Source organism: Corythoichthys intestinalis, chromosome 1 (genome assembly GCF_030265065.1).
Source record: "Corythoichthys intestinalis isolate RoL2023-P3 chromosome 1, ASM3026506v1, whole genome shotgun sequence".
Taxonomy (NCBI): domain Eukaryota; kingdom Metazoa; phylum Chordata; class Actinopteri; order Syngnathiformes; family Syngnathidae; genus Corythoichthys; species Corythoichthys intestinalis.
Window position 1 is genome coordinate 39,513,229 of NC_080395.1, and position 19,983 is coordinate 39,533,211.

Consider the following 19,983-nt stretch of genomic DNA (forward strand, 5'->3'; position numbering starts at 1 on the left):
GTAGGTGTATGAAACCTTTATGCTTTTGGCAGCTTTACAATACACAAGCATGCATGTCTTTCAGGGAGTTCTTGGGTAAAGTTGTGAAACCTGTTTTTCCTTTCAACCACACGGCTTCTCAAAGACAGAGTTATATTTCCTCTAAGGTGTGAATGTGACGTGTACAGATAGAAGAAAGCATCAAACTAGGTGACGGGACAGAAGGTGAGTGCCATTCTAGAGATCAACACATTATTAGACTTATAGCATGGTTGCCTAAGTCATTATTGATTGGGGTTTTTTTGTTGTTGTATTTGGGGTTGGGGGGGGGGGGGGTTTACAAACAAGAGGAATCCACTTGCTTAGGTTAAATCTTTGCGGATTACCATTACCTGGATGACTGACAATATACACAGCCATGGAAAAATACTTTTTTTTTTTTCAAGAACAGGTTGTTTTTGTTACATTGCAAACGTGAAACTTGACCTGGGCAATCAGTATTAGTAGGTTAATTATGTAAACTACGTCATTTTATACATTGCTGATAAGATTTGTCCACATTTATGGATTACCGGTGGATCGTATGTGGCATTTCCTGAAGTCAAACATTTATTTATGATGAAACACTGAATGCCAACCGGTTTGACCTTCGATTCTTGAGTCTGTCCTGTGTGCTTTATTCGAGTCACGTTCCAACTCAGCAAGCAACATCGAGCTCACAGTGCTAACCTTACTGTGTTTTGTTGTTTCCGATGTTGGATTATTTACACCACAAGACAAATGTCACGAGGTCACACCTTGGTGATAATGGTATTGGATGTAGACATTGGATGGGACTCCTCTTGTCTGTGAATAACATATCCATGTTACGGACCCTACAACAGCTTGAACAGCATGTACTGTATATTATTTGCCTCTATATCAGTGGTTCTTAGACTTTTTACACTTAGGTAACTCATTCACTGCCATTGTTATAAAGCAATATTTATCAAATCCATTTTAATTGGAGTAGCAGCCAATGAATTTGTTTCTGAAATAACATTAAAGCAGTTGCAACAGTAGGAAAGTTGTTGATCAGTTTCCTGATTTTGAGTATTGTAAGATTAGGGTCGCCATTTTCCACAACATCTAAAATGAAGCACTTTGTGGCATTTAGATAAAGAAATCATAATATCAAACTCAAGTATACTCGCCACAACAGTAAAATTTTCTACATGACAACATTTATTCATTTTGCTTACAGCCTATACTAACAAGGGTCGTGGTGGTGCTGAAGCCTTTTCTACCTGACATCGGACGAATAGCAGGCTACACCCTGAACTGGTCACCAGACAGTAGCATACATGATAATAATGGTATCACAACAGTTATTCTAAGACACGTTGTTTATCAGAAGAAGATTTATCTGTGATATCATGATTTAGGCCTATGAGTAACAGAATAGGAAAACTGTAATTGGAGAAGGCGGATTTTACTTGTTGACAGTATTTTTATTTGTCTACATGCATCATCCATCCTTCTTTAAAAGTGCAGTGCCACAATGCGAAAATGGATTGCTTTAAATGTGCAAATTAAATTCGCGCCAAAATAAATTAATCCAAAAATACAAATCCATGTTCGCTGCAGAACTTTTATGTAAACAGGAGAGAAGCACGTAACATGTACACATGTAACATGTGTATATAAGGAGACAAAATGTTTATAACTGATGGGATGAAAGTGTTTTTTTATATTGAGGTTAAAAAACAATAATAATGGTATTTAAAATATTTTCAAAAAGACAAAATAGTCCAGCACTAACAACTAAGCAGCTAACCGCTTGAATGCTGACAAAATAGAGTTAAACATTTTAAAAAAAGGAATCAACAAAAAATTAAAAAAAATTCGGTGAATAATTAACTACAGCATGTAGCCAGAAGTATTTTCCTTCTTACTTCTTACCAGAGGTGGGTAGAGTAGCCCAAAAAAATTCTAAAATACATAAATTAATAAATAAATAAAATACTCGAGTAGCGTTACTTCAAAATAATATTACTCAAATAGTCATTCAAAAAATGTACTCAAGTATAAGTAAAAAAAGTATCCAGTGAAAAGAATACTGGAGTAATGAGTAACATTTTAAGTAACTGCCAATTTTTCCAAGTTTTTTTTTTTTTTAAACAATGGTATTTTTTTTCTCAGCACAAACCTACCTATATCAACTGTTGTTATAATGATACTGTACAATAATCCGTTACGTAGCCACATTAAGCCAAAGAAAAAAAAAAAAACAACAACATTGAATTCTGGCATGAGAGAAAAAAAAAAGACAGAAATGAAGCATTATTCATCCAAAAACCATGAGTGCCCTCTAGTGGAGAAAGTAGTCATAGTTTGAATAGTGAATACTGTAGTTCCTTCATAGTTACCATTATGAATTAAAAGGATCATACCTCCGGTTTTCTGTGGTCAATCGGTGCCAAATAAAAACTGGGAGAGCGGTTTCAATCCGTGCTTTCGAGTCTTGTTAAGGGCAGCTCTTTATGTCAAATACTTCATTTTTTATGGTGCTTTAAAATGCGTACGACAGGATAAAAAAAAGTCTTAAATAGGATTATTATATGAATTAGAATCATATTTTGAGACGATTCGAAAATAAACAACAATTTGGCAAAGCACAGATGACGAAAAATTAGTCTTTTAATACGCTGTTTAGCCACGCCTACCATTATAGGGCTCTAGCGTCCCCAACAGGAGGATGACATCGACAGGGTCATGGTTTCATCTGATTTAGAATTCAGCCCATTGAGGGGGAATTATTTAGAACGAGGAAAATGCGACGAAGAGAGCCGCAAAGACTCACTGTTTCAGCCTCTGTACTCCAATATTTTTACAGGGTATTCTTTTTATTGAACTATTTTTCCCCAATAGCTAAATAAATGGTATGGTCATGACAAATAACACTCTTGTGCTAAATGGAATATGAAATGATAAAAATGCATTTATTTAGTACGACATGGCAAAATTACTCCATTATGGCCAAAACTGTCGACTTCACATTTATTGTCGCACCTCCCGAACAATATTTTATGCCATCGTAGTTAGTCAAGCTTTTGTCATTTCCCTGCCCCGGCTTCGGAGACTGGAAACAAACCAAGAGGCGTGACAACTAGCCGACATGGTAACCCGAACTAAGTGATGTTTCAAAGTCTTCTAAGCGAAAAATCACACAAAACTAGCCCGGACATATCACATGGCGGTGGAGTTGTCGATTGTCTTCGCCGATTGGCAACCGGTCCGGCTGCGAGCAAGTTACAGCGTGTCCCCTGCTGCGGGCAGGACAGCATGTTTGCCGGGGAAGCATCTGGAGAATTACCGCCAGACAAACTGGCCGACGTCGGAGGAGCGCGTAGCTGCCACATGGTCAACACGAATATGGCGTAAATTAATGCTTACCTACACGGCGAAGCTGAAACAGTGAGAGAGGCATAGGAGAGCAGCTGCAGTTGTTGTGCAGCTAACATGGCAGGATATGTCTGAGGAGAACTTTTCTACATTTCTGTCCATGATCAAACAATCAGTAAATAGTAAATAGTCCTTTAATTAAAGAAAGTTTGTAGTGTTTACTTTATAATCGCTCTATTCGCGGCCATTTTTAACACAAAGCTGCAATTTCTGATAGGGGTTCAAATTTGACAGAACACCAGGTACACGGAGAGGGTATTAAGCCGAGTGCAGCGAGACGCCGGATGCGGCTAAGTGGCATTCTCAGTGGACAAAGAGCATTGTCAGCCACAAAATGCAAGCCACCTCCGTATTTAATGTGTGCCATGATCCCATTATTTGACATAATAAAAAAACACGATGTATACTCACTTCTGCGCAAGACCAATGGTCCCACAGTTGTCGCACACTTGTCTTGGCCGATCTAGGGGTGAATGGAAACTTTCTGAAACCCAAAAAGGCTCACACGCTCTCTCTGGTGCAGCTACAAAAGCCTGCAGCTGTTTGGCTGGAGTGATGCAAAAAATATACGAATTCATCCGCAAAATCAGCTGAATCCGCAGTCCATCTGCATGCTACAAAGCAACGCTGTATTGTGAGATGCTTACCCAGGTGAGAACACATTCGCATTCGTCCTAAACCCGAGTCTGAAGCCGGATGTCACTCATTTTCAAAGCGCGGGATTCAAAAATTGAATTTATAAAACAATCGCGTCTACACACATCCAAGCGGTCCATTTTATTGAGGAGCATCTAAAATAAATAAACATGCTTCGAGTAGCTGGCGTGATCATAGAACGGCAAGCTTTCGTCTGATTGATGTAATGGAGCCATGTGATTATTGTTGCGACGTCTCATTGGTGAAATTAGTAGCGCTACTCTACTCAATGTAGAATAAAGAAGAAAAATGTAACGACTCTTGTGTAGCCAAAAGTAGTGGAGTAAGAGTAGCGTTTTTTCTTCACCTACTCAATTAAAAGGAAAAAGTATGTCTTAGTAAAACTAATTTTGAAGTACATTTTCCCCAAAAAGTTACTTAAGTAAATGTAACGGAGTACATGTAACGCGTAACTTACTACCCACCTCTGCTTCCATAAGTGCTGTTGCTGTAAATATGTTATTTTTCTATTGTTGAGTCTTTTGTTGACTATAAGTACAGACTGCAGCTGGCAATTTACATTTTGAAGGGTCTTCTTTGTTTAAATAGGGGTTTTGCTTATCTTACATTTCTTATCTTTTGTTGTGCTATTCCTCTTGGGTCGAAGACGGTAAATTATGGAGGTAGATTTGTGTCTTTATTATTCAATCAAAAAAAAAAAGTTGCTTCAATCAAATAAAAAGTTGCTTCAATGAAAATATATATGTTCAATCGAAGAAAACGTCACTTCAATCAAAAAAAAATGTGTTTGAATGCAAAAATAAATTTGAAACACAAAAAAATATATTTTGAAAATATTTTTCTTTGATTGAATTTTTTTTTTTTTGATCCATCCAGCCATCGGAGTCTCCTGGAGTACAAGCCGAATATAGAGCACCGGTACGGGGGTGTGACATCGGCATTTCACCGGAGTACCCGCGACGGTACGCTGCCCTGTCACGGCACACTGGTCGGACCCCGATATCACCCCCCCAGGCGCGGAGGCCGGCTGTCGAGTGGACGGCCCGCGAATGACACGACACTCATTCAAAGTTGAAGCGACTCGCCGGTAGTCCACTCGCTTACTGGGCAGCCTAGTGTCGGGCCACTCGCCAACCACTCCTGTACCGGCGCGTTGCGGACACTCCGGTTGGAACCAATTGCCAACCGTCACGTCAGGGCAGCGGGTGAAGTTCGCGGTGCTGAATCACATTAACCAGCAGGGCACCGTACTCCAGTGAAATGCAGATGTCACACCCCCGTACCGGTGCCCTATATTCGGCTTGGACTCCAGGAGACTCCGATGGCTGGATGGAGCCCTGGTGGCCATTATTCTTGCTTCATACTTTCATGCCATTGGCGTAATCACCTGCCACTCAAACACAGCGGAACTAGCGTTGAAGTTGAATCTTTGTGTCAAAATGATTCAATCGAAAAAAAGTGCCTTCAAAACTTTTTCCACATCAAAAGAAAAAAATGGGTGTTCAAAACTTCTTCCACTTTGAAAAAAAAAAAAGTTTAAAACTTTTTGCTTTTCAAGAAAAGTGACACTTCAATAAAAAATATATTTTCAAAAAATATATATTTTTGCAAATGATTTTTTTCTTTGATTAAAAAGTTTTTTGATTAAAGCAAGTTTTATTGCGATTGAATGATTTAGACACAAATGTCCTACCCCTAATATGGCTTAAACACAAAAGGATTGCTTCCATCAAAGAAAACAGTTTGAATGAAAAATAAAGTGTTCAAATACGAATTTCTGAGTCTCAAATATTTTTTCACATTCAAACCTTTTTTTTTTTTTAACGATTGAATTTTTAAAAAAATTTGATTTAAGTGATTTTTCTTTTGAAAATATATATATATTTTTTGTCTGAAGCAACTTATTTTTTGATTGAATAATAAAGACACAAATGTCCTAGCCTAAATGTGGTCCAAACGCAAAATTACATGACTTCAATCAAAAATGGTGTTTCAATAAAAAAAAAAAAAAAAAAAACTTTACTTGAATTAAAAAATAATTAAATCCAAGAAAAATAGTTTTCAAATATATTTTTTTGAGTTTCAAATTTATTTTTGCATTCAAACACATTGTTTTTGATTGAAGTGACGTTTTCTTCGATTTAAAATATATATTTTGATTGAAGCAACTTTTTATTTGATTGAAGCAACTTTTTTTTTTTTTTTAATTGAATAATAAAGACACAAATCTACCTCCATAGTAAATGAACGTCAACGTTCCTTATCCCATTCCAATCCACCATGACGCCGCTGAATGCCTCATGAATAATTTATGAGAAGGGCGGGGTCTCGGGGCAGACCTGCAAGACGTTGTTTACGTCAGTTTGTGAATGTGAGCGAGGGAAGCGGGTGAGCAGAGGAGTGAGTGCATGGCTCCTCGCTGTCACTGGAGCGATTGTGCATGCGACGGACGAACAGCAGGTAAACACTTTGCTTTTAGAGGAATAGGGTTAATATTGCATGTATTTCTCTTTTGCAAGAGACACGTGGTTATGAGTGTTTAAAATTGTGTTTGGGGTGTTCTGTATTACCGTGTTCGATTTGAGATCAATATAAAATGTATAATCTAGGGCTGCAACTGTCAATTATTTTAGTACTCGATTAATCGATGAACCATTAGTTCGAATAATCAAGTAATCGGATCAGGAAAATAAATTACTTGAGCTCAAGGGCGTAGGTTTGCATAGGGACGGTAGAGACATAACACTACCAACTTTTCAGGATGTTCAAATTGTCCCCACCAACTTTTAAGCAACCTTTTTTAAATTATATAAATGTTATAACTGATTATTATTAATGATAATAACTTATAATGGCTTCCCATATGTTTTAACAATTGAATTGACCCTTCAATTATTAAGTGAATTACTGTATTTTCATTGTGTTCGGACTTATATTTACCCCTTTTCACTTGCTGAAAGTGCCGGTCCATTTTTTTCCCCCCTCAAACGCACCTTTGATTGGCTGATGACTAGAACAAACAAACATGCACACTCACACAACACTGACAGAAATACATGTCAACATGCCGCCTCCTCCACCCACTTCAAAGAAGAGGGATATATTTTTTTTTTTCCGGCCAGCCGCAGCAGCAGCCACTGTAAGTAGATGTCAATATTGTGGAGGTGGGGAACACGCCACTAATTTTTCTACTGAAAGTCCGACCTGCATCACAGTTAGCATAACATTAAACTGTGTGAACTTGCTAACCTGCAAAACTCGAGTAGGAAGCAGCTTAGAGATTAGTGTCCTCCTGTACTGTTTGTGTTTTCTAACGTCAACGTTAATTGAACTGTGCATCATAGACTTCATAACATAACGTTTGGTCTTATTAATGTCCCGTCCCCAGCAAAAAATGTATATGCCGATTGTGCTGTTATAGCGCCCCTACCAATGTTTAGACCAAACCTACGCCCTTGCCTGAGCTGAGCCTCAAACGGTATAAAAAATTTAATGAAGGAGGATCTATGAACAACAAAAGAACAATTGGCTAACTTACATAACAAAAGTCGGCTAGTTCAAATACTATAAAATGCTAATTTTTTAACAATGCTCTTGAAAAATGGTTCAGACACATATTCTATTCACTAAATATACCTATAAACTAAATTACAAATGCATTAAAAAAATTAGCTCAAACAAAAACTTATGTTGCTCTTAACAGGGAGCACCTGTATTCAGCCATGTGAAATGAGGCAGACTAGAAGGCAGTGTATCCACCCAAATCAATAAAACTAAATGCAAACACTTTCAAAATAAACCACTACAACGCTAATTTAATTAAACGAATACTCGAAGCAGCAAAATTTAATTCGAATCTTTTTTTCTAATCGAATACTCATGTTAATCGATTAATCGTTGCAGCACTAATACGAACGAATATTTAATATCAATTTGAGATTTTTATTTTGGAGATTGTTGACAGATAACTAAAGTGTTAAAAAAGACACTGACAACAATAGACGTCCAATTCATCAAAACGGGAGGACTGCCATTAAATGCTCTTTTTTCATCCGTTCATTTTCTCCCTCACAGTCTAAATGAATTGGACATCTAGCACTGTCAATGGCAGCCAATGCGTTAATTATTATTATTTTTTTTTTTCCCCCAAACTGAGAGTATGAGTGACCCGCATTACCAGTTTTACCGTTGTTCAGTCAGTTTTTAAAACTTTGTTTAAGCATAAATCAAAGAGAAGTACAAATGTATTTAAAACGACTAGTTAGTTTTTCCATCTGGCTGTTATGATGCTAACAAAGAATGCAAAATTTCATTGGCAGGCTAATGAATAGTATGTGATTAATTATCATGATTTGAACACAAACGATGGAGCAAAAAACATAGACATACAGTACAGCAATCCTTGCATCATATATTCTTTACCTGGTGCAAAAAGTGACAAATATTATCATTATGAAATAATATAATTGAGGAGTTGTGACCGTCTCAATGTATTTCTTTATGTCTATATTTTACTGCTCACCAGTAGATGCTGCACAAGTGTGAGAGTGAATTATTTACCGTATTTTTCGGACAATAGGTCAGTTTTTTTTCATAGTTTGGCTGGGGGTGCGACTTATACTCTGTAGCGACTTATGTGTGAAATAATTAACACATTATTATATCATTTCACATGTTATTTTGGTGTTTTGGAGTGACACTGATGGTTTGGTAAAATTTTTAGCATGTTTTTTTATGCTATAGTTATCTGAATAACTCTTATTAGTTATGCTTTGTTAATGTACCGGCCACGTTCACATTTCGTTGTTCATGCGTAATGTAACATTATCATACTGTACACTTATTCAGCATGTTGTTCTCTATTGTATTTTTATTTTAAATTGCCTTTCAAGATTACATATTTGTTCTATGTGTTGGATATTATCAAGTATATTTCAACCAAAAATGCGACTTATACCCCAGTGCGACTTATATGTTTTTCTCCTTTTCATTGCTCATTTTTCGGCTTGGGGGACTTATACTCAGGTGCGATTTATAGTCCGAAAAATACGGTAATTGAATTGAAGAATGAAATATTTGCATTTGTGGGATCTTTTGGCACGACAGGCTGCTTTGCGCTGAAAATCATGATTTTTTTTTTATTTATTTTTTTTTTAGCTTTATGTAGGTCTTAAATTGAGTTATGTTAATGTGTTATTAATTGTTGATGGGACCTTCCAAATTAGGTAATAGTCATGGTGTCATTTTACAATCCCCTTATGTGTATACCCTTTGAAGGACATATATTTGCTAACAATGGTTAGTATATATACAGTATATATTTTTAGATAAATAAAATTTTAAAAAAAAAATAAAAAAAACATTACTGCAGCGATTTTTAACAAATTTATTAGCATACCTTTATTGAAACATCTTCATTTCATCTTAATTTGCCCTTTGTTTTGCAACTGATGACTGGTTTGTGGTAATTGAGTGTTCAAATTATACAGGTGAGGTGGCACACCCGCTCTTGATGCAAGGGCTCAAATTTAAGCAAGCCAATAGCAGCCAGTCCAGTTTTACTCTTGCAGCTTAATCTCACTTCTTGCATGCTAAAGGAATAAAGATTAACTGCAGACCGGCTGTTAATGGCCTGATGTCACATAATGTGCTAGCTGTGTGGCATGCTTGAGGTCCTCCTCTGAGACTATTTACTGCAGGTATAATAATGATGATGATGATAAACTTGGTGCTGTATTATTCACTTGGGGGGGGGAAACCTCTTGTGTTGATGACATGTGTCTCCCTCTGCAATTATTTACACTTATGGCTGTGTGCAAACACTGGCTACACCATTCTAATCTCTCTTTGCCCGATCACAATGGCAATTATTTGAACTGGCTGCTTTCAAATCATAGTCCAGGTTGAGCAACAAGAGGTGGCAGAGCACACACAGATTCCCTGGATTGTTTTGACCCATGCATGACCCCATCCCCACGCTTCCTCTTCCTAAACTCTTTTCTGTCTTTTTTAGTCTTTAACAAGAGTTAATGGACATTGATGGGATCCGGATTTATGCCGTAACTAGTAATCTAAGAAATCCTTTGGATTATCCACATGGCCCTAATTTCTAATTGAAAGGATTTTAAACCGATAACGTTGCGAGTACATGTTTGATTCTCCCGATCTTCTGCATTGTATTGACTTGTCTTATACACAACTGAGTTAGACTGTTATCTGCCCTCTGCTGTATAAGCATGAGTAAAGTATTTATTTTTATGGTTGATTAATTAATTGACCTCTAAACTGCAGGGCTTGTAGGGTGTTGGATAACTCAATCTAAAATGCCTTTCTTTAATTTTTATGAAATTTTGTAGTGGGAGAATGAATGAGAATGAGAATGCTTTATTTTGGACATGAGAAAATAAAAGTAAGAATTTTTTTTTTTTTTTTAAACAGACAAACCAATTATAATACTTGAGATATGAGCAACAATATTTAAGACAATAATAATAATAATAATAAATATTAGAATTTATTCATTGTGTCCAAAAAGGAGTAGGATGAAACATTTGCTTATTAGAACCTAACCCACTTTTATATTCCTTTATAATATCAGTCCGCCCTATTTAATTAGGCCTCATATCAACAAGAAATAATGTAACCATATACATAAGATGCAAGACAAAATAAAATAAAATAAAATAAAATAAAATAAAATAAAAAGGACCAGCCAATAACAGATATGTGAAAACCCCCTATATTAAAACCCTTCCTCTTCCCCATACCCTGTGAAAACCATGTGTTTGTACCACTTCCTAATTAACTTATCAAATTGGGACTTATCAAATTGTGCAAGATCAGATACTATCTGCCTAGTGTACAATACAATGGTGCTTCTAGATTCAAGCGTAACTCGTTCCTCAAATCATCCTTCCTTACAGAAATGAAAGGGTATTGAATTAATTGTTCCAGCCTTTAAAAAAAATAATAATAAAATGATTTTTTTTGTGATATTTGTTTTACTTAGAGCGTAACTCATCTTTGATATTTCACAGTAAACTTTAACTGCATTAAACACTTTAGAACTGCTGCTTGTTGAGTTCACTGCCACTATAATGCACTCCTCAAATCTTTGTTTGCAACTCAAAGTGATAACAACAAAAAAAGGACAAATGATTGTTCGTACCTGGAGTAACCCATAAATTGTCTCACTTGTATCACCGCCAAATTCCGCCATCATTCTGTAATGATTTACATAAACAACAAGAATAATTATTGTCAAAAAATGACAAAAAAACATGCCAAATGCTGACTCTGGTTTGGTCAGAGCAAGAATTCAATTTAAGAAACCTGCATGCACTTGCTCTTGAAGCATCTGCTTGCTTCTTGTTGTCACAGATGGGTCATAATAGCATTTGTCATGTTGTGTTGTCATAACATAGAGCAAAGCCGCTACTACCAGAGACAGTGATTTGTAGCTCCAGGCTGGTGACCACCCCCGTCCCCTAACATTTGCTCTCCAGGCTTAAGTTGCTCCCTGTGGCGACATGAAAGCTACGCTGTCATCTCATGTAGGGAAGCTCTGCTTTCTTGTGATGACCAACACAACTGTTTAAGATAATTGACTTTAAAGCACAGACACATTAGAATCACAGTCAGATGGTTGTTAGATCATCTTTCACATTTTTCCATTAACTATCGTAGTTTTGTTGCATTTACACTATGAACAAAAACGATTTGTTAAGTAAGTTATTGTCTTTAATTCAGGGGATGACTTGAACACAACAATATTAACATGGAAGCTCCAACCACATCATGGTTGCCATCTCAAACTAAACTGGGTGAACTCAACTAACTACAAATGGCCAATTTGAGTTATACGGCAGTTGGGCGCATGTGTCAGCAACAATGTGGACCACCCACATGGTGGAATACAATATTAGGACATCTCTTGTAGGGCGGTCTAACAGTAGGTGCATTGTTTCGTTATATTCCAAGATGCAGGAGGCTAATTTGATTTTTACATATTTATTTAAAATAATTATTTATTGGAACAATAATCTATTTGTCAGTTTTAAATAATGTACCGTAATTTTCGCACTATAAGGCGCATCTGACTATAAGCCGCCACCCACCAAATGCGACACGAAAACGGCATTTGTTCATAGATAAGCCGCACTGGACTATAAGCCGCAGCAGTCATCACTGTATAATGGGATATTCAAACGAAAATATATTTATCGGTAACACTTTATTAGACAGCGGCATCATATGATGGTCAGAAGACCAAATGAACCACGATGCTTTGAACCAATTGGCTGCAAAGCTTCATTGCTTCAAGAAGCTTCATTTGTCATCACTGCTCCTTTGGGGGAGACAGTCAACTTCAGCTGCCACCTGCTGTCAATACTGATATTGTCCAACATGCCTCCTAGCATGCATTGCAGCGCTAAAGATGTCAATATCATAAATCAAAATTCATGTTCTGTGCTAATTATTTCTTCAGTCACTGACAGTGGCGCTATAAGACTGTCATTAGACAATCATAATTATGACATGACACTGTCATAGGCATTAATCAATACTCATAACAGATGTTATTTAGTGTTATCTGGCAAATCATCTCACTTTTGAACAAATGTAAAAGATCCGAGCTGGACATAAATGGAGTTAGTAACATTATTTGCCAGATGACACTTAATGACATCTGTTATAAGCATTCAATAATTCCAATGATAGTGTCATGTCATAATTATGACGGTCTTATGACAGTCTTATGACGCTGCTGTCAAATAAAGTGTTACCAAATACCATAACAGGCAATTAATGAAACAACTGGAACAGTAACTGAATAAATAATTGGCACAGAATATAAAATTATTTACATCTGTAGTGCTGCAATGCATGCTAGGAGGCATGTGCTGCCTACTAACCCAAATAAATCAACAAATAAGCCACAGTGGACTATAAACTGCGGGATTCAAAATAAAGAAAAAAAGTAGCAGCTTATAGTCCGAAAATTACGGTATATGGGTAATGTTTTACTATTCATATGCAGAAAAGCATTGATCATGTATGTTATATGATTTTTTTTTGTAGGAGTCGTCACAAAGTTGACGCTTTCAGTCAAATAATAAAAAAGCTTAAGCCTCCATTTTGAATAAGTTATCAAAAACATTGTTTCTTGCCCTTTAAAGACTGCACTCAATGTGGTTGATAAAGCATTACATACTGCTGCAAGACTGGGGAGGTCAGTGCCACAATATCAATGAAGTGTTGATTTTGTAAAAGTGTGGTACTGTTTTGTACTGCTGTTGGTTTTATATACCTCATGAGTACAATACATTTGTATTTCATCATTATTTCAAAATGTTAAAAATTTTGGTAAAAAGCCACGTAAACAAATGTATGTTTGACTCATAACTCCTGAAATCGTTTAGGTGAGATCTACACAACATCTTGGTGCAGTCATGTAAATGAGTCCTTGTATGCATGATAAAATTTCAAACGTGGTTTCAGCATGGGTTGTGCATGTCACAAAAGCAGCAATTTTGCCATGCCATTGAACTACTAAATTATTATGCATTGTGTTTCAGTCCTGCAGGCACAGGTTAGGTACTGTGAGTCCACATTTAAAGAACAGCAAGCATGTCACATCTCCAGATGAGCTTTAGAGTATAAATAGATCAAACTAACAAAAAAAGGCACAAAGAGCGGTTATATATTGTTTTGAAAAGGGTTATACAGGTTCGCCAAAGAGCTCGTACTTTTCCTTAGGTTGTTTATTGCGTCACTCTAAAGAGCTATTTTAGTTCCAGCTAAAATCTAACATTCATACACCTATAAAGGCATCACTGGTGCTGTTGCTTGCAGCTGCTGCTGCTTTGCTTACTTGGGGCAATTTAGTGTTCAGTGTCTTCCTTACTCCGGGCAGTCAGTGGACGGACCTTTCGGACCCAGAGGTCGCACTCTACCAACTACGCAAAGGCGGCACCACCACAGGGTGGGCTCTTTAGTTGTCCAACTAAAATATTTACTCTCGACATAAATTTTCATAAAAAGGATGCAGGAAAAATTTGGGCTTATTCTATTATAATTTTAAGCCTCCTGTCTTTTATCCATCAGAACGAGGCATGGCTGGGAAGCCATTTCGGGCCACACAAATCTGGAGCAGCATCATCTCCAACCTCCACACTCACGTGGAGGTCAAGCGCCGGCGACACAATCTCAAGTCATACCAGGACTGTTTCCTGGGGTCTGAGGCGGTGGATGCAGTGTTGGCACACATCACTTTAAATCGCTTCTTTGGCGACGAGGCGGTCCCTCGCCAGAAGGCCGTGCGACTTTGTCAAGCCCTCATGGACTCCAAAGTCTTTGAGCCGGTGGGCGTTAAAGTGTTTGGCAAGGAAAAGAAGCAGGCCACATTTGAGGATAGCAGCTGTAGTTTGTACAGGTTCCCAAGCCCAGAAACGGGCTTGGCACATCTGACCAACACCAAGTCCAGCTCCACAGGAACCATAGAGAGTGGTTATGACTCTCCAGACATAAGCAGTAACAAGAACAGCTACAGTCCATTGAGTGAAAGGTAGTAAAATTTTCATATATTAAAATATACAGTATGTGTGTGTGTGTGTGTATGTATGTATTTATGTATACCCACTTTTTAATACAAGTGTTCTTAGCGGTTATTAATAGGGCAACTACTGTTAAGCATGTATGCAAGTATAGTAAGTTACCCTTTACTCAAAACGGATGTGGCACATCTCACTATACAAAAGAAGCTGTTATCATTATTTTCCAATATAAAGAGAAGTATAGCAATAAACAAAAGTATTGGACCACCTGTCACACAAAAAGAAGAGATTATCCAGCAGCAAGCAGTGCTTCAATACAGACTTCAATTTAAGTGTCGTAAGCGTTTAATAATGGCAAACTGGCTTTTAAATGTATAGAGCTTTTCACTTTGATCCTGTCACCCCATTCACCTCCTGATGAAGCAGGCTCACGATTAACGCAAGGTTCAGTAACTTTGCTCAAGTATACTTTGTTGGTTACCTGAACAGGAGGTTGAACTCACAACCTCTGGGTTGGGAAACGACTACTCTACCACTGGGCCATGCTGCCCAATGTTAGTATTTTAAACAAGAATGTGAAATTTCAAACTTAAGTCACCTCTCAATATAATATTTTGAGCCAGCTCGCTAGTTGCTTCAGGGCTCCGGACTGTGACCAAACGGTCGCATTTTGTGAGTAAATTTAGAGCCAGTACATTTTTTTATCTACTCGCACATGCGCGACCAGTTAAAGTGTGTTTTTTTTTCTTTTCTGACAAACTCCATCCATCCATCCATCCATCCAACCAACCAACCCACCCACCCACCCGAGGTCGGGTCACAGGGGCAGCAGCTTCAGAAGGGAAGCCCACACTTCCCTCTCCCCAGCAACTTCAGACAGCTCTTCTTGAGGGATCACAAGGTGTTCCCAGGCCAGCCAGGAGAGAATAGCTTCTCCAGCATGTCCTGGGTCAGCCTTGCGGCCTCCTTCCCGTGGGACGTGCCCGGAACACCTCACCAGGAAGGCACACCAGAGGCATCCTAATAAGATGCCCGAGCCACCTCATCTGGCTCCTCGCGATGCGGAGGAGCAGCGGCCCTACTCCGAGCACTCCGGGATGACCGAGCTTCTCACCTTATCTCTAAGGGAGAGCCCGGACACCCTATGGAGGTAACTAATTTCGACCACTTGTATCCGGGATCTTGTTCTTTCGGTCACGACCCACAGCTTGTGACCATAGGTGAGGGTAGGAACGTAGAATGACTGGTAAATAGAGAGCTTGGCCTTTCGGCTCAGCTCCCTCTTCACCACAACAGACCGATGCAGAGTCCGCATCACTGCAGACGCAGCAACTATCCGCCTGTCGATCTCCCGTTCCATTTTTCCATCACTCGTGAACAAGACCCAGGGATACTTGAACTCCTCCACTTGGGGAAGGTCCTCATCCCTGACCCGGAGAGGGCATTCCACCTTTTTCCGACTGAGGACCATAGTCTCAGTTTTGGAAGTGCTGATTCTCATGCCGACCACTTTACACTCGGCTGCAAACAGTCTGTGAGAACTGCAGGTCACGGCTTGATGAACCTAACAACACTTCAACACATCATCTGCAAAAAGCAGAGATGCAATACTTAGGCCACCAAACAGGACCCCCTCAGCGCCTCGGCTGTGCCTAGACATTCTGTCCATAAAGGCGATGAACAGAACCGGTGACAAACTCTTTCACTGTTGAATCCACTAGTTCGCAGTAACTTAACGAGCTTGTTTGCCAAGGGAAACTACAACAGAAGAAAAAGAAGGCGGAAGCAGGCGATAAAAGGGGCAGCGGGACAACTTGAAAGCACTTGCAAACAATGGCAAAAAGGTCAATAAGTGACTACTTTATTCCCAACAAACGCACCGGCACGTTTTCAAAGGAGGCCGATGGAGGAAATAAGTCCGAATCAGGGGCTCAACACACGGGAGGCAATTAGCGATGGCGAAATGCGAAAGTCATCGCCGTTGAGCTGAAAGCCAGCACACGGGGCGCGATGCGACTGCAGCGGCAAGCGACAGCGACTCGTACCGCTCTGTGCTTGTGTGTCATCGCTCCTCTCTGGTTAGCTATGAATATGGAGGGCATTTTAAAATGCCCGGTCTTTTCTGAGCGCCAAGAACTTCCCATACCGCTGCTTTTTTATTTATGTCCCGGAAATCATGCTGAGAACTATCATAAAGTACTGTATGTGCTGGTCGCACACTGCTAAGTGTGGCGTGTGGGTGTCAATTTTCTGGTTGGCCTGTGTCCTCATAGGTCAGGGGTCCCCAAACTTTTTCCTGTGAGGGCCACATAACTTTTCCCTTCTCTGATGACGGGCCGGGTTCAGTTTGTAATAGAAAAAGTGTGACGATTGCAGAGTGCCTAAATGTAAAAAATTATTGTTTTTCAGGAAGCCACAATCAAATAACCCTTTCTGGATTCTTTACGGAACAAAAGTAAAGAAAATGAAAAAATATATGTATATAATATAATAATAAAATAATTAAAAATTGTTTCTGGGGCCTGACCAAATGTGGAGGCGGGCCATAGTTTGGGGACCCCTGTCGTAGGTGATTTGTCAATCAATAAATCCGTTGCTGATTGGTTGTAGTGCCAGATGACAATGACAGAAATAGAACAAAATTCCCATGTTAACCTAATTTCTAAGCAGTGAACTGGTTGATGTCAAAATTGACGAAAAAAATAAAATGTAGTTTGTAGTTTTATGCATTTATTACGAAATTATTTATTGGTTAAACAGTGAAAATTAGAGGAAAACTTTGCATATCGATTTACAGTGTGCGCCCCTGAATCTTGCGCTCCTAAAAAAAATTTTTAAGGGCCACTGTGCTCCTCGTAAAAATGTTTATCTGGAGCCCTGTGTTTTGGAGTTCAGAAACTAATCAAGTATAACATTTGACCAATTTAATCAAGGAATAATATAAAGTTTTCCACTTTCTTTTGTTATAGGTGAAAATTCAATGCAATAATTACATTCTGCCAAATTCCATTAAAATAAAATGGATAATGTTTTGTTACTCTCAGGTTGGTTGACATTTGATAGTTCATTTGTTAAGCATTGTGGATTTGGCATACATAATTACAGAAAATTGTATTATTTGGGAGAAGGTACTCAAATAACTTTGCGGGTTTAATGTTCACAATTCTTACATTGGCTCCCAAATGATTTTGTACTTACTATAATTTTTAAGTACAGTCACTAATGAAATGGAACTAACAAAAATTATGACAATTTGAGTACTAGCAGCACTGGTCAATCGGTCTTAGCAGAAGTATTTTTACATTAATCAGAAACTGTTTAACCAGCCACTGTATTTTGTCTGATTGTAATAACAGCAATCCAGACATTGTGACTGAATCACAACTAAACTATTACAAGCTTCAAATTTGTTCCCGTCCCTCCCCTTAACCAATCCCCCTTCCCTGACTGATTGCCATGATGTCCAGACAAGAGGTGCCGAGCTACTCCACTCACTCCCCTGTCAGAAGAGGCAAATCAATGGAGGACATTCTGAGAAATCTCAACCTGTGCTCCACCGTCACACCTCAAATGATCAACCTGGGCCTATCTCGAGAGCGTGAGTAGCAATCAACAGGGGGAAAAATTAAACAAAAGGTAAAAAATTAAGAGGTTTGCATACCTCCGACCTTTGTAACTTTTCACCACAGTGCTCGCTGAGGTGTGGCACCAGCAGGCTGTGTACGGGCTCCTGCAACTCATCGAGCTCCCGCTGCTGGAAAACTTACTGGAAGACGATGGGGCCTCAAGGGCTTCTTTGCACGGTGGAGACAGTGAATCAGACCTGCTCTTGGGATCGGGCTACTTGGACAGAGAAGTGCTCAAGGCCTTCAGTGAGGCACAGTAAGTAGCATTCAATGCTAAAGTGGGAATAACAAACTACAAGTGCTATAAAGCTTCCTTTTCAAAGTTGAAATGTTGTTTTGAACCTTCTTGTGCTATTTCTAATATTTTAGGTTTTGATGTTATGCATCATGTTACACGCCACAGATATTGCATGGCTCTTCAAATCTCCTGCTAACATCACTCAGTTATGTTTCTTTCAAATACCGCCTGCTTCCTCTCCCTCAGGGCAGATGAATGGATGTCTGGTGCAGTGGACTGTCTGGAGTACCTCCCCGACAAACAAGTAGTGGAGGTCAGCAAAGGTCTGGCGGGCTGCGCCAATGACCTCAATGAGTATAAGAGGCTGCTCTACGACACCCTGGCTAAGCATTACTCCAAAGCTGAGCAGACGCCGCTCCTCAGCAACCACGTGTTTGACATATATTCGGGCATTTCGGAGCTTCTCGGTGAGAAGAAAGTTTTGATGTATTAAATCTTTTTACTGCTAGCGATACTTTACTGACCAACACATGATGGGTGAAAACTGCAATTCTGAGCGACCAGTTTACCCTTCCTATATGCTTGAAACATACTCATATCCAATATATACAAACAGTATTAGTATTAGACTTTCTAAACCTTCAAACAACTTCTACTTGAACTCATACTGAGTGGACTACTACTGTGACAAAACTTCAACAGTAGGCAGTGCTTAATTTGTAAATTATAAGGTGCCGGAATGCAAAGTACATATGACACAGAGGGATGACGAGACGGGCACAGGTCCCGGAACATACGCAGAAAATGGTGCTGAAAACAACACGCAAATGTCCGCTTGCCATGCTGTGGGAATTATAAGCCTCAGTTTTAGATAATGTCCTTGGGAGAAATGTTATGACAACAATTTAAGATTATTTAGGCTATACTTTGCACATCACAGGCAAATGGCCCCATAACCACAGGTGGGACCTACAGTACACAGTCAGCAATTAGTTTCTCAACAGTGGGACTTACAGTACACAGTCAGCAATTAGTTTCTCAACAGTTGTAACTTATAAAACATAAAAAAAAAAAAATCAGAGACTACAATCAATAACACAAACCCATTATTTTGCGAGTTTCCACCGCCTTACAAATTATGCAGCCCAAACCCGAATTTCCCATAAGGGTACTGACCTGTTGCTCCGGCTGTTGGTTGTCCACCTAGCTGACTGCTGTCGCTGTAGCTGGCCGCCACTCCCGAGTGGCACTGAACCTGACCAGCTGCTGCCACGGTAGCAGCCTCCTGCCCCGGCTTGGCTGGCTGTCCGTGAACCTGGCTAGCTGCTGCGGCGTTAGCCTCCTTCTGCACCAGGTTCTGCTCATTAGCATGATTGCTGCAGTAGCAGTCATCGCTGGTTGTTGCTTTTCGCACTCCTTTTGAACCATCTTCCTTCTTTTTGAAAAAAGACAGTAAATGCAACTGTCTTTTTAGCATGTTGAA

General features: G+C 39.0%; 1 protein-coding gene and 1 long non-coding RNA gene across 4 annotated transcripts in view; one reads left to right on the forward strand and one right to left on the reverse strand.

Annotated features, from left to right (window-relative positions):
* The window catches only part of LOC130913715 (uncharacterized), a 33,573-nt gene extending 21,902 nt beyond the window's left edge, over positions 1 to 11,671 (reverse strand). Inside the window, exons 1-2 of the long non-coding RNA XR_009062807.1 lie at positions 11,413 to 11,671; positions 11,249 to 11,303 (exon numbers count right to left, since the gene is read on the reverse strand). This is a non-coding gene — a long non-coding RNA (uncharacterized LOC130913715). The remainder of the gene's footprint in view (positions 1 to 11,248; positions 11,304 to 11,412) is intronic.
* Positions 1 to 19,983, forward strand: part of depdc7a (DEP domain containing 7, paralog a) — a 26,220-nt gene continuing 6,237 nt past the window's right edge. The window contains exons 1-5 of one of the 3 annotated variants that reach the window (XM_057832520.1): positions 1 to 204; positions 14,188 to 14,647; positions 18,104 to 18,234; positions 18,326 to 18,518; positions 18,747 to 18,967. In XM_057832520.1, coding sequence (XP_057688503.1) covers positions 14,196 to 14,647; positions 18,104 to 18,234; positions 18,326 to 18,518; positions 18,747 to 18,967 — 997 coding nt within the window. In that variant the 5' untranslated portion in view covers positions 1 to 204; positions 14,188 to 14,195. Of the gene's footprint in view, positions 205 to 6,176; positions 6,541 to 13,684; positions 14,066 to 14,187; positions 14,648 to 18,103; positions 18,235 to 18,325; positions 18,519 to 18,746; positions 18,968 to 19,983 lie in introns of those variants that run through there. The other 2 variants (XM_057832501.1, XM_057832512.1) reach the window with 2 other exon arrangements.